This window comes from Carassius auratus, chromosome 30 (assembly GCF_003368295.1).
Source record: "Carassius auratus strain Wakin chromosome 30, ASM336829v1, whole genome shotgun sequence".
NCBI lineage: Eukaryota > Metazoa > Chordata > Actinopteri > Cypriniformes > Cyprinidae > Carassius > Carassius auratus.
The window spans coordinates 20270576-20286294 of NC_039272.1; the positions used below are offsets into that span (position 1 = coordinate 20270576).

The following is a 15719-nucleotide window of genomic DNA, read 5'->3' on the forward strand; positions in this document are numbered from 1 at the left end:
TGAAACTTTTCTCTCGTGACACAAATGTGAGGAACAAAATCACAATTTTCTTACATTTTTTGTGACCAGTGCCACTTTCCTGAGAGATTAAAACTGGCATCTCGTATGTGATGCTACCAGTGACACAATGTCATGTGCTGTTTGTCACAGATACATTAAACATACACTTCAGTTATATCAGAAGAGAAAAGTGTCTCTCTGGTTTTGCTCCTCTGTTATCTAGAGCAGTGGTTGATCTGTTCTGACTGTTGCTTTTTCACCAGTAGGCTTAGAAAAGGCCAAGCAAGCTGACCACGTCTGAAGTTTATTTGGTTTTGTGATGCTTTTCTTTATACATCTGCCCAGGTTAACATGCCTAAACAGAAAACAAATCTTGTCTTATTACTCAATCGGCAAAACAAGATGATCGTTTCTGAGATCTTGACTGTGTAATAGTGGGGAAACAGCCATTCTGTATGTGTTTTGTGTTGTGAATGCTCAGTTGTGTATATATGTGTCTGTGTGACGTGTTTATCATTTGAGGAGGGTTTCTGCACTGTACTCGTGTTGAAGAATCAGGAGGCACCACATCTGTTTCAAATCTAATGAATCAATATTGTGTTTGCAGTCAAAACCGGTTTGGTCTCTTCACACAGTGCTGCCTGTACCCTCTCAACCTTGTTATTTCCACACATTAACCTTTCTTCTCTCTTTTTCAGATCACTGGTGGAAGATGATGATGCTCAGATGATGAAGGTGTCCCTGGGATGCAGTGAAATGGGGCTTTCCTCCCACTTGCAGGCCTCAAAACCAGGAAACACACGCTTCTTTACCAGCAACACACACAGCTCTGTGGTTTTACAGGTAAGTGTGTGATTACATATGTCTCTTACTAAATGTCAGGGCGGGCATGTGGGGTGTCACCATCTGCCATTCCCACGTCATCTCACACGTGATAGTTTGTGTGTGTGTTTTAAAGAGACTGTGAAGGTCATCTCTGCTGTTTCTGGCAGACAGGCTTTAGTTCACACATAAAGATGATAATATTATGATCATCATCCTCATTGGTGGTGGGCTCAGTCCTGCCTAAAGTCCAAGAGAACATTCATTAGCACCTACCTGCGGGTCACCTGACAAGTGTCCGCATGTGCTTGTGTGGGAACAAAGGTGAGAATTTAATTGGAATTTGCCAGTGAGTCATTGCAGACAGATCAATAAGTAAAGGTCACCTGATTACCTTTGTTTGTGTGCATCTGTTCATATTTATTTAACCCTCTCTGATGCATGATGTCCACTTCAGTGGACTATTTTTATTTGATAACATGTCAGTTTAAAACGAAGCGAGCCATTGTAATAATGGCCATATTTCTATTATGAATTATAATTCTGAATGAAATACAGTGTACAAACAGTGGCACTCTTTGTTTGTTTGTTCAGATAGAAACATTTTTGATAAATCACACACTTCTCTTCACATGCTTAGACTGGTCTTTTTTTTTTTTTTTTTATAATTTTTTTTTTTTCTGTATTATTTATAAAAAAAAAAATACAGCTGACTTTTAAAAACATAGAAAAATCGTATCTGCCCCAAATTTTTGAACAGTGGTGTAGGTTCACGGTTTACATGAGATAAGAGTGTACAGTATATATGTGTGTACGCACAGACAAATTCATGTATTGTGTGATTTCTTGATGTCATTAGCACTGACAATTTGTATTGATGTGATGAGGTCACTCTATTGATTCCTCCTATCACAATGTCAGTGACCGCTGTCATCCATCACTTGATCGACATTCAGCCTGAAATCAGCAACTGCTGTTAGAGGAGGTGAATAGTGTTTATACTGTATGAACTTCAAATTGCAGTTTATTAAGATCAAAACAGTTTGTTAAATCAGAATACCACAGAAAAACAATATGTGACCACAAAACCAGTCTTAAGTGTAATTTTTTAGAAATTGAGATTTATACATTATATGAAAGCAGAATAAATAGGCTTATCATTGATGTATGGTTTATCAAACAATATTTGGCTGAGATACAACTATTTGAAAATCTGGATTCTGAGGGTGCAAAAAAATCCAAATGCTGAGAAAGTCACCTTTAAATTTGTCCAAATGAATTCTTAGCCAAGCATATTACTAATCAGATATTTAGTTTTGATATATTTATGCTAGGAAATGTACAAAATATCATGGAACATGATCCTTACTTAACATCCTAATGATTTTTGACATAAAAGAAAAATCGATCATTTTGACACACAAAATTGATTTTTGGCTATTGCTAAAAATATAAAAATATACCCCAGTGACTTAAGACTGGTTTTGTGGTCCAGAGCCACATATTTGAAAGAAGCTGAAGTTGAAGACAGCCGCTCTGAGATGATGACTTAATTTCAATTTAAATTTATCACATGGCACATGTGTCCTAAAGCACAGCAGCCCTCACCACCCTACAATATCACTAACCGCTGGGAAATGATTTGATTCATTCCAGTGATTTGTTGGGAAACAGTCAGTTCATTTGATTGGATGTTCATCCCCAGGCTCTGTGTGTCCTCACATACCGAATATACACAGAAAGAAAGATTTAAGCCAAGGAACCAGGTTTAGTGTGTTTTAGCATATGTTTTTTTGTACATCCATTTATTTCGTCAAAAAAAAAAAAGCTGCAAATTTGTGCTGACAAAATATCTCAATTAATTATTTATAAATTATTAATTATTCCATAGTGACACAACAAACATATAGCCCACACACACCTGCACACACACAGTGTTTAATGTAGACGCCTCAACAAAAAATGTGTTTACTGTCTTATTAGATGCATCGTTGTCATCTTTTACATTTTGCATTTAGACATTTAGCAGACGCGTTTATCCAAAGCGACTTCAGAGAAAAGCACAGATTTTATCAGACGCTGATGTTATGAGGCCCTAAAGACAGCCTGTTGGCTTTTTCACGTTTATCGAGGCATGTCTGTTTAACTCCAGCACAGATTGTGTAGTACAGTGTTTGGCGCTTAAAAAGTTTGTGTGTAATTTCGGTAAGTGCAGCACTGATTGGATTGTGCCTTATTTCATGTTTGCTTTTGCACATGCTGCTGTATTGAGCCTGACACAGCAGCTCGGAGAGTGTGCGTGCGAGTGGACGATGGCTCTGTCCTGTTAATTACGGCTCGTCTGTGCCGTGGGAGCCCAGCTCTGCTGCAGTCCCCTCATGCATCTGACCTCCTGTTCATTAATTAACCCCACAATCTTTTATTCAGAAATGATGCTCATGGGACACATAGTAATGATACAGCTCCTTAACATTCACATTCTGTTTTTATGGGTGATAAAAACAGATGCTGTATTGTTTTTTCTTTTTCCTCCTCCTCTGTGAATTCATTAAGTGCATTACTGAAATGCTCGTCAGTCCTCTCACTTCCTCCGTTTTATTTTCTTCCCTCTGTCTTTCAGGGTTTTGACCAGTTGAGGATAGAGGGCCTGCTGTGTGATGTCACGTTGGTGGCAGGAGATGGGGATGAGGCGTTTCCTGTTCACCGAGCCATGATGGCCTCCTCCAGCGACTACTTTAAAGCCATGTTTACAGGTGAGTGAGAGAACAAGACATGGGATAAAAAAAAGAATTGGGTGAGGTAAAGCCAAGTTTCCAGGTGAGGAAGGGATGAAGGAAGGAAGACGATAAAAACAAGGTGTTTTGGGACCGAGAATTCAACGTTTGTTTGACAGAAGAGAAAGTGAAGAGAGACTCCAGTTAAGTTATTAATGGACAGACAATGTTGATGCACTATTCTGTACTAATCAGATATACAGGATTGTTTTTGTTTTTGTTTAGTACTGTCACTTTTAATCTTCTTTTGCTTTTCCCCCTTTTTTTAGTTCATTAATCATGTAAATATCAGTAACATGTCAATCTCATTTAGTCACACTAGAGACTTCCCTCAGAGCTCAGAATGTTCCTGATTCTCCCTCAGTTCACCCCCTCCCTCACTCGCCCTCTCTCTCTCTCTCTGTCTCTCAGAAGCGCACTCTGTTTCTTGGGAAGAAAGAACAAAGCAAGAGAGGTGGAATAAAGATAAGAAAGCAAGGGATTTGCTCTGGGTTATTTGGGAAAGCATGTTCAGAGATAATATATTTGATGGAAAGGACTTCATTTTATTATTTGAATTGAGTTCAGCTATTCCCTAAATAGTTATACCATTTAATACTGCATATTACCAAATCCTGAATGAATTTTTAACACAAAACTATTATGAGAGAGTACTAAAACAATTATAAAGAATCAGTGTGCCCAGGGAATCTCCTTTCTGCAGCCTTACTCCATTTCCAAACTAGAGCTGGGGTAAAATCAGTATGTCAATGCATCATGATTCTGGATCAGTCCAAAAAAATGAACTGAATTGATTCAAAGCTTAATTTCTAAACCATGCTATTATGAGCACTTCATTTTATATTCACTACACACTGCCGTTCATACGTTTAGATCAGTAAGACTGAATATGCTTATTATAAATGTTTATTTGTTTTATTTAATAAGGGACCATACACATTAATAATAAATAACATTTAAAATGTGTCTGATTTAGCCAAATTGACTCATTTACATCAGTAGTCCCATGGCAGATTGATGTTAAAGAGGATGAAAACAGCAGGCAAAATATTCTTTTAACATACAAATAATTAAGAAATTCCCAAATTTTTACAAATGGTCACAATTTTGATACAACCGTAAACACATTTTCAGCTTTCTAGAGAAACCACAAGTACCTGTAATATATAACTCCTTTAAATCTGGTGGAAGTCTATTCCAGTCATGTGTTCCTCCAAAAGCAAATAATAACTGGCCAAAAGGCAAAGTAAAAATATTTATAATGTTACAGAAATTTTAAAAATAGAAACACACAAATATTAATTAGCACTGCTGTTTTCCACATTGATAATAACAAATGTTCTTGAACACCAATCAGAATAATTTCTCAATCTTAAAATGACTGCTGATAATTCCGCTTTGCCATAACAATTCCTTGTTTTTTTTTTGTTTTTGTTTTTTTGTCCTAACTAGTCAGGACATTGTGTTGTTTGCCATGTTTTCCATTTCTACAATATCGAGGCAGGTAGCCTTGCACTCCAAATCAAACTGATCCAAAATTCAGTTCCTGATAATGTTGCAGTAATCATTAATTATCTTTTAAATAGCTGTGCTAAAGTAGGGATGTAACTGAGGGCGATGCAGTAAGTATCCCGATGCATAGCCATCGATACAATACATTAAAGTTACATATGAAGCAGCTAACGATGTGATAAGATTCACCCCATTACGATGCAGTGCGATCTGATTTTGATTCGATTTAACACTAAGTGATTCAATGCAATACAATGCAATGGAAAAAATATGATGCTATGCAATTCAATATGGTACAGATAGTTCACAAATCATGTTCAGACTGACAGCAAGTCATTAATTAACTCAAGTGCCTTCTGACGCCTCGGTGTCTGTACTGTTGTGATATGTCATATTCACGTAGCAGCAGTGGTGACGAGAGAACAGGCTTGAGAAACTGCTTACAGAGGAGAAATCAATCTACATATAAAATATTGGTCACAAACTATTGGTCACTTTCTAAATAATGAAACTATAGCACATCTAAATATTTTTTTTTTTACTAATGCAGATATATTAGAAATTCTGCATTGCGATACAAATGCCAACTTGTATCCAATGCATACTTTTTTAAATCAGTGCATCGCATCGTTAACATTTATGCTGATGTGAATCTATGAATCTTACCAGTAGCTGAGAAATGTGCTGTCTCTGTTATCTTATAAAAGGTCAGTGGTATTTATAAGCCCATCAAAGTCCTGCTCATACATGTGTGCCATGAGCATTTAAGCACTGCAAGACTTCCATAATTGCTGTCTGTATTACTTTCTTTCATTCTCCCATTGTGTTCTGCTTATCCCTTTTGCTCTTGTTCTCTCTTTCTTTCTCCATCTCGGCATAGTTGAGAAATCGCATCTGAACTAATGAAAGTGGTTTGATTCATTTCAAACGTGGCTCTTGAATAAGTGGCTCATTATCATGGTAAAGAGAATTGGTGACAGCTTGCAGTGAGACTCCCTTATCTTCTCTCTTATTTCCTCTTTCTTTCGTTCTCCATATTGTTTCTGTCACTCTCCCCTCTCTGCCTTTGATCCGCTCTTTTGCAACGTTTTTTGCCAATCCCTCCCCCATTCTTTTCTTCCTCATTCTCTTCATCTGCTTTTCCCTTTTTTATATCTGTTTTGCGTGAATATTTATTTGCACTGATTTTCTCTTGCTTTCATCTCTTCCCTCTGTCATCTTTTTCTCTCTTTCTCTTTTTTTCCCCAGGTGGAATGAAAGAGCAGGATTTGATGTGTATAAAGCTGCATGGCGTGAATCGAATAGGGCTAAAGAAGATTATAGACTTCATTTACACCGCCAAACTCTCCCTCAACATGGAGAACCTACAGGACACCCTAGAGGCTGCTAGCTTTCTCCAGATCCTGCCTGTCCTTGACTTCTGCAAAGTCTTTCTCATTTCTGGGGTAGGACACTGTTCAAACCATTTCAAATGAGGATGCTCTTGTGTACCTTGTAGTATTAATGCACAGTTCTTACCTCCTCTTAGGTGTCGCTGGACAACTGCGTGGAGGTGGGGCGCATCGCCAACACCTACAACCTCACAGAGGTGGACAAATACGTCAACAACTTTATCCTGAAGAATTTCCCCTCGCTACTCGGCACCGGCGAGTTTGTCAAACTTCCATTCGAACGTCTCGCGTTTGTGCTTTCCTCCAACAGTCTAAAACACTGCAGTGAGCTGGACCTGTTCAAATCTGCGTGCCGCTGGCTACGCTACGAAGAAGGACGCATGGAATATGCCGCCAAGCTAATGCGCAATATCCGATTCCCCCTCATGAGTCCAACAGAACTCATAAACCACGTACAGACTGTTGACTTCATGCGTACGGACAATACCTGTGTTAATCTTTTATTAGAAGCCAGCAACTACCAGATTATGCCATACATGCAGCCGGTGATGCAGTCGGAACGAACCATGATCCGTTCAGACAATACCCATTTAGTAACACTAGGGGGCGTGCTACGGCAACAGCTAGTTGTAAGTAAAGAGTTGCGACTTTTTGACGAGAAAGCACATGAATGGAAAGCACTGGCACCCATGGACGCCCCGCGCTACCAGCACGGGATCGCAGTGATCGGGAATTTTTTGTATGTGGTCGGGGGACAAAGTAACTATGACACTAAAGGAAAAACCGCTGTGGATACCGTGTTTCGATATGACCCGAGATATAACAAGTGGATTCAGGTGGCATGTCTGAATGAGAAGAGGACCTTCTTTCATCTGAGCGCTCTCAAAGGACATCTATATGCAGTGGGCGGGAGAAACGCTGCAGGAGAGCTGGGTGAGTCAGGAAGGGATTTTAGTGGCACAGCAGGAAACCGATTTCTAAGGGACATGCTGTGCTTCAGTTGTTGACATGTTTTGTAAATATTACATTAATAGGAGTGTCTTGAAGTTTGCTAATTATGTGTGGATGTAAAAAAAAAAAAAAAAAAAAATTCTAAATGCTAAAAGATCTTGGTATTTTCGGTTGGTCCTAATTATAGAATTTTTGACTTGATCCTGAAGATTTAATTTGTCAGAAATTCTGCCCCCTAGGGGTGTTGCTAATCATCTCAACTGGTGGGTCGTGACTCAAAAAACTTCACTTACGTCACTTCTGTAGAAGCTAGCAGAATTAGGCAGATACAAACATGGGCTTGACTCCCCCTCCACCTTCACAACCATGGACTAGCTAAAACAAGATAAAAATTACAACCAAGACTACATTAAATGCTCATTTGCGTGCAGTGAGGATCAACGCGTTTTGTGCTAACACCACTGTGTTTTGTAATGTGAATTTTGGAATGCTGAGAGCATGACACTAACACAACGTAAAACTGCAGTGTAACTGAAGTAGCAGCAGATAATTTCTTAAAAGCAGAGTGCAGAAATAGCTCTATCCATTAGAGATGCACAATAATTTTATGCAACAGTCTTGCGCATTTTGTCAGTAAAGCCAGTTCTGTGATTAGTATTAAATCTGCAGCACATGCTTTCAGATGGAGCAGCATTTACTTCACAGAGCCGTAGTTCACTGACAAGCCGTGCGTTCATTATTGCAGACAATTTTATTTGCGAAATAATGAAATCGAAGATATCATTCTGTGATTAATGACAGCTAGTTGGGTAGCTTCTCCGTGAACTACAGCTCTGTGTAGTAAATTCTGCTCCATCTGAAAGCATGTGAAAATACTACATTTAATAACATGTTTTTACGCCAAACTCACTTTACAATGAGTGTTTGAAATAGATCTTTCTGTGAGATGATGTGGCTTCTTAAACAGAACAAGGCACACATGTTTTATAGTATTCTGAACAGTGATTAAGGCTATGTCGTTTAGCATTGAAATTATTAAAATGATTAAAATAAGTACTCCAATAAATCATATATTGTCGTAGTCCTGTGTTTATTAGTCACGTTGAATCAATGAAAGCAGTTCAGTTACCAGTTTCTTCTAAAGCTGATTTCTGGCCTTCAGATGGAGATTTACTTCTGATCACAGAATTGCAATTTCCTTTCGGTTTCTCGTGCTGCCTTACTATCCATCAGTTGTTCATTGCGTTAACGCAGATCTGAATGTGAGCTTGCAGTGCATCAGTTGGTAAAGTCCATCATACATCACCAGAGACAAAGCTGTCAGATCACCGGATGATAAAACTGACATTTTGATGAAGAATTTAAAAAAAAAATAAACAAAGAAATAAATGTATGCATGCCTTGCAGGGGTGAATTGTTTACAAGAAGATCAGAAAGTTGCATTTAGAAAATGAATGGGGTGATAGTCCATTTTCATATTGAGCCTATGTCATGATAATTACTTTTTGTGCATATTGCTGAGCATATGTAGTTAGCTGTAATATTTGTTTTAAGGATATTGTTGTTTACTGTGTACTGCAAGCAACTCTGGTACTTTTTGGGTCACAACTCTATGTCAAGTGTAAAATCCTAAAGCAAAACCAGTTGAGCCACCCACACATTTCTCTCATTCATTTGAAGGAGGTCAAATTCATCCTTTTATTGTAGAATTTAGTTATTCCAGGATTTGAAAAAGCGCCGTAAAAAAAATAAAAATCTTATTTAGTGTGGTATAATAATGTTATTTAGTGCTTATTAACTGCAGTGCATCATTTAGTTATTTGATAATTATTTGTTGATTATACTTATAGTATTTAATATGCCTTCTAATATGTATTCAAGACAGATAGCATTTAGATCATCATAGGCTACAGAAGTTTGCATGCCCCAGAAATGACAGAAAGTGAGGAATCATTGGTGATGCACATGGATAGAGCACCAGTGAAACTCAAAAACTAATTAGCATCGGGGTAAAAAGAGCTTTCAGCAAAAATATTAATAGTATACAGGTTTTATGTCAGAACAGTGTACTTTATAGTCATTATTCCAGCGGCTATGGTTGTATGACTGCATCAGGCAAAGGTGGAGCTTAACCAGAGATGATCGTTCTCACAGGGTGAATGCCTCAGTGCAACCTGGGTAATTAAAATGCAGGGGCATCACAATATAGCAGGACACCAGAGCATTGTGCAAACACATTAATATCCACACAAACAAAAATGAACCTTGAATAATCTACAGCAATGCTCCCCATAACTATGCACACAAACACACTCACACCAGATATGTACAGCACCTCAAAAAGGACAGGAAAGAGACAAAAACACACACGGATGTCACACTACAGAGGTTTGATAATGGACTCTTGACACGCTCACTTCCACAGCATGACTGAGAAAAAGCACCAAAAAAAATTTACTTCCAGCTTTCTGCATGCAATTCACTTTGACACACACATACACACACACACACACACACACACACACACACGCACACACACACTGACGATGTTCAAGCCCCTAGCACTCAGTCACCCATGTTTCTATAGTGACCCCCGTCATGGCGGTCAAGTGGAATTTATTGCTTTGAGTTGAATTTAATCTTTTTACCCCGTACTGTTTGAGGACTCTGCCTGCAGTCTAATATTACTGCCCAGTGTGTTTGATTTGTCACGCTCAGTACAGGATTTGCAGGAATTTTCCATTACTGCAGTTAAATATGAATGACAAGTGATCGATTTTAAAAGCTAAAAGCACGTTTTTTTTTTCTTCCTATTTAACTTGTTTTAAAAATGTGGAGTGAAAGATCCTGATAAATGAGGACTGAGTGAATGAATGTTGTGTGAGTGATATTTAAGATCACAGTTGGTGCTGTCTCGCTCATTCATTTACAGATATAAAGCGTATGAGGTTGTATTTTTGGTTCTGAATCAGAACAGACACAGACTCTCCTGTTGTTGATCATACTGTAGAAACTTCCTGTACACCGTAAACTTGTTGTGAAGTATATATGATGAACAAATTGTCTTATCATCTTAAAAACCCAGGGAGGGAGCCATAAACCTTCATTGCTCATTTTCGTACCACTCTTTTTCCACCTGCTGCTGTTTAGGAAATGAAATGCAGTTGGTTTATTAAACTGTTAATAAGTACTTGGAGAAGCTACATTTTATGTTGCTACAGTTTCTTATCCTTTTATCTTTTAGCCAAAGGCAGCATTAAGAGCTAGTTCTGTGATTGGTTTTATATTCTCTTATTTAAGAGTGACATATTCTGAATAAACATCTATTCCAGAATCAGACAAGTCCCCAAAAATGCTATTTTTCCCATCTCTGATTTACCCTGGATAAAGAGAACTAGAAATTAATAAATCATCTGTCTGCATCAGATCATCTCTTTATCATCTGATCTGGGTGGACAGATACATTTATAAACCTATGAAAAGCATTGCTTCTGATTCAGAGAGATTAGATAAGAGCAGCGTGTTTTTGTGAATATTAAACAGATGAAGTAGTGGTTTCTGTGGATACAGTGGTGTTTGTACCATTATTGGGTTCATATTGTATGCCTCCTTCAATAATGGTTAATAATAGATCATCATCTCTGTGGGAAAATGTCACTAAATCTATATTAATGGTCATCAGAATCTAAATTGCATCTGTTCTGTGTGCTGTGAAAGTACACTAGTTTGGTTGTGTATAATTGAGCACTAAAGTGTCCCTATTCTCTCTGTTTGTGAGAGCATGACTAATGTACAAGAACTTTTTGTCCCCTTTAGACCTCTTCCTGGATCCACATTAACTCAGCTGTTAGTCTAGTCATCTTTCTTGGCATTCAAGACCTTGTTTTCATCTCTAATTCTCACTGTCTCTTGTCTTTCTCTAGCAACTGTGGAGTGTTATAACCCCAGAACAAATGAATGGTCTTATGTGGCTAAAATGAACGAGCCGCATTACGGACACGCAGGCACTGTTTACGGAGGATACATGTACATTTCAGGTACCTGTCACACATCTGTATGTTTGTTAGTTATGTATGTACACTACTACAGGAAGATTTTTAGATGTTTTTGTATCGTCTCATGTTCAACAAGGCTGCATTTATACGGTAAAAATGTTATTACAATTTATAAAACAACGGTTTTCTATGTTAATTTAATATAAAATGTAATTTATTCTTTTGATGACAAAGCTTAATTTTCAGCAGCCATTACTAATGTCTTCAGTATCACATGATTCCTCAGAAATTATTCTGATTTCATGCTTGTGTAACATTTTCTATTATCAATATGCAAGGCATTTGTGTTGCTTAATATTTTTGTGTCAGATATGATACATTTTTGGGGAATTTTGTTATAGGAGTCAGCCTCAAACCAATTCATTCCAGTTGTATTTCGATTTAATTCTGATCATTTTAATATATTAGTTTTAATGAAAACCACAAACTTCACCTTTAATATACGAATAAGTTAGAGAGAGAAAAAAAGTAGAGTTTAATCACAAATCCGCATCCTCATTCTCAAACACATTTTCACAGATCAGGTAGTTGGTAAGGTGTCGCTGACAGGAAGAGGAATATCTGGAGGGTGCGAATGAGATGTTCTCACCACACACACAAACTGATCCTCCATAGATCAGTGTGTGTGTCTGTGTGTGTTCCCTCTATCAGATGGCAAGAAACTAACTTCTCTAAACAGAGGAACACAGAGACACACTCGCAGGGTGTTAAACTGCCCCGTGCAGGATCGTTCCCATCACATGCTCACTTTACAAGATTGCAGCTCAGATCCTGCTTTATGTAGATGAGTCCTACTTTCACTGAAAATGATAAACAGAGAGAGAGAGAGAGAGATGGTTGGTTGGTTGTTTGGTTGGATAGGGTGGGGAGAGGAGGAGACGTAGTGATGACATGAATCAGAGAAGTGTGTTTCTGTGTGATAATGAACATGGTGATATGTAGGAGGAGTGTGATCTCTTTCTCACACACACACACGCGCACACACACACACACACACACATTCAAAGAGCTGTGATAATGCTGTTCAAGGCTTTCTGTGTTCTCCCCTCACACACATTTACCACTCCATACATTAACTTTCAAAACTCTTACACGAGCACGAGACCGATGACTCTCATTCAACCCTCCAGTAACCTCTAAATAACATTCTGAACTCCTCAACATAATATGAGAGCGCTGTATATGAAGCAGTGTCACTGTAGTAGGGTCCTATTATTTTTGCGATACGGAAAATGAAAAATCCATTTATAAAAACGGAATCTACAGTGTAACGTGGAGTGTCACCGAATTAGTCAAATTTTAGATGGGTAACTCTAAATTAGGTCAGTATATGTCAAGCCAAAATGTGATATTTTTCAAGGAATATTTTGCAAATTAAAAAAATGTAGCAGAATTTATTTAGCAGAACATTTTAAACACATTTTCCATAATAAAACAATAAATAAATTTTGTATGAAAATAGTTAGAGATGCTTTGATTTAAAATTTCATGAAACCATTCAAATGTAATCCCCAAAAAATATGGAAAACAGTAATTGGTTTTTTTATGTATACACATTTTATTTTTATGTTTTTATCATTTTTTAAATACTATTTATTTCTCGGCCTTTTAAAAAAAAAGACATTTTATGGACATACCCAAGACAATGTGGATAGGAAAAATAAATGTCAATCATAATATCATATCTCATTTAGAAACCAGTCAAATCCAAATGGATAAAATCATGTTCCTCTACCTATTTTCTGTGCTAAATATTGATTCACTCAGAAATGTCACATTATAAAGGTTAAATGCTTTCAGAATGCTAATGAAGAATTTGGAAAAACAAAACACTGATTTTGATCAATGTGACATTTCTAGAAGAGTTAATAACCGTTCTAAAAAAAACAATTCTTTTCAAAACTTGTAATTTTTCTAAATATAAAACCTCCCTCCATGTTACAGTCTAACTCTATTCTGCCTCGAGCGTTGTGTATTTATGCATGCATAAGTATTTGTCAGGTGATCTACATTATGCATTTACACTGATTCTCACATTTCTTTCCTCCTTCATCTCCTCCACCCACATTGTTTCTCTCAAGTATTTTTGGAAGTGCTGATCCCTTTGTTTTTACTCTGGAGTCTGTGTCCTTACTCCTGCATGCATCTCTCTCTCTCTCTCTCTCTCTCTCTCTCTCAGTCAGTTATATAGGTCATGAAGCAGTGGAGTATTAAGCTCTGCACTCACATGAGCATTAGTGTGCATGCATGAAACATGTGCTGCCTCATTCTTTGTTCTCCGTTATCATCTCTCTAGTCTCTCGTCTCTTGCCTCTTTCTGCTTTATTTGTGTTTTGATTCACATAAATGCACTGGAAGAGGAGAATGAGAAAGTGTGTGTGTTTGAGTCAATCATTCCCTTCTCTTAGTAAAAGAAAGATTGGATGGATGGATGGATGGATGGATGAAGAGTTAGAGGGCAAAAATAGGAGGGATGGAGAGAGAAAGAGAAGAGAGGGTCTGGTTGGCTGATGCCCAGGTGCATGATGGGATGGTTCTCTTTATTTTCAGCCCTCCCTGTAGACATGTCCTGTTTTCTTTTTCCTCTTGTCTTTTTTTTCCTCCGCTTCCCTCTCTAGTTCATTTCGTGGAGTGTGCGGACCTGGTTGTGTGTTTGGGTGTGTGCATTTTCGAGATGCATTATTCAATCTTAACTCTTTCCTCAGCAGACCTCGAGAGAGTTCATGCATTATTCACTTCTTGTTTTGCATATCTAATGCTCCCCAAGAACGTTCACGCACAAGGTGTCTGTTACAGCAGAGAAAGTGACGTGAATTCTCTGTGTGGTTTGTTGTGCAGGTGGAATAACTCATGACACCTTCCAGAAAGAGCTCATGTGCTTCGACCCGGATGCAGATAAGTGGACTCAGAAGGCTCCAATGACGACGGTCCGTGGCCTGCACTGCATGTGCACAGTGGGCGACCGCCTCTACGTCATCGGCGGAAACCACTTCCGGGGCACAAGCGACTACGACGACGTGCTGAGCTGTGAGTACTACAGTCCCGCCTTGGACCTGTGGACGCCGATCGCCGCCATGCTCCGCGGACAGAGCGACGTGGGCGTGGCCGTGTTTGAGAACAAGATCTACGTGGTGGGCGGCTACTCATGGAACAATCGCTGCATGGTGGAGATCGTCCAGAAATACGACCCCGAGAAGGACGAATGGCACAAAGTGTTCGACTTGCCTGAGTCCCTGGGTGGCATCAGAGCCTGCACTCTGACCGTGTTTCCGCCCGAGGACCTCTCACTCAGCGGCTCACCGAACCGCGAGTCTCCTCTGTCAGCTCCTTGAGAATGGGCGGAGGGAGAGTGAGAGAGAAAGGAATAAACCGGACAGATCAGTTGGCAGACATATACAAATGAATGAGTAGATGCAGATGCAATTTCTCTCGCTCTCTCTCTCTCTTTGTCCCCACAGGAAAAAGACAATGTTTGCACTCCCCACTGATATACGTTTCAATGGTGTCTGTGGTGAAACCCCGTCCCTTCCCTCAAATGATTCCACTTCTCTTCCTCATCCCTCCGCAAATGTTGAAAAGTCCTTCCACCCCCTCTCGATGAGAAAGAAAAATGGAAGCACTCCCAGGGTTGGGTGTACCAACATGTTGACATTGCATTTGGGGGTTTTGTTTCATCTCTTTTGGCAGGAATAACCTAGACTTGAACAACAAATGACTTTGCAATTCAACTTTTCTACCTGAGTCTCCAGAGTTTTGCTATGAAGACTATGAAGTTTCCCTGATCCCACCTACTCTGAGGTCGCCTACCCCCTCACTGTTCACTCTCTCTTTCCATTATGCCTGCTCATTTTTCCCGTTTCTGTCCGCCCTCACCTCCTTTTTTACCCTCATTCTCTTGTCTCTCTCAGGGGGTTAGTTGACCTTTGACCACAGGATGAGGAAACGGTTTTAAACTCAGGGGTTGGCCTGCCCCCATCCCTCCCTGCCTAACTGATATTTCATTTCTCTACTCCTGCTGTTGTTATGAACCATTAACAGAATTGTGTTTTCTAAATTTATTAAACAAGATTTTGAGGAAAAAATTGAAATGTGGTGTTCTGATTTTCTTAAAAGGCATCTGCTGTACACTCATATATTGAGAATACTGTAGACACAGCTAAATGACTGTTGCTAATCCGTGTGCAGTGGAGCACCTGCGATGCCTTTAGCCATGA

The 15719-nt window shown here is 38.8% G+C and overlaps 1 protein-coding gene across 6 annotated transcripts in view; it reads left to right on the plus strand.

Moving 5' to 3' along the window:
* The window catches only part of LOC113049587 (kelch-like protein 13), a 44515-nt gene extending 29678 nt beyond the window's left edge, over positions 1-14837 (plus strand). For all 6 annotated transcript variants that reach the window (XM_026212046.1, XM_026212049.1, XM_026212047.1 and 3 more), the window contains 6 exons: positions 699-843; positions 3443-3575; positions 6357-6553; positions 6637-7432; positions 11374-11487; positions 14344-14837. In XM_026212046.1, coding sequence (XP_026067831.1) covers positions 699-843; positions 3443-3575; positions 6357-6553; positions 6637-7432; positions 11374-11487; positions 14344-14837 — 1879 coding nt within the window. The remainder of the gene's footprint in view (positions 1-698; positions 844-3442; positions 3576-6356; positions 6554-6636; positions 7433-11373; positions 11488-14343) is intronic.
* Positions 14838-15719: the final 882 nt, after the last annotated feature.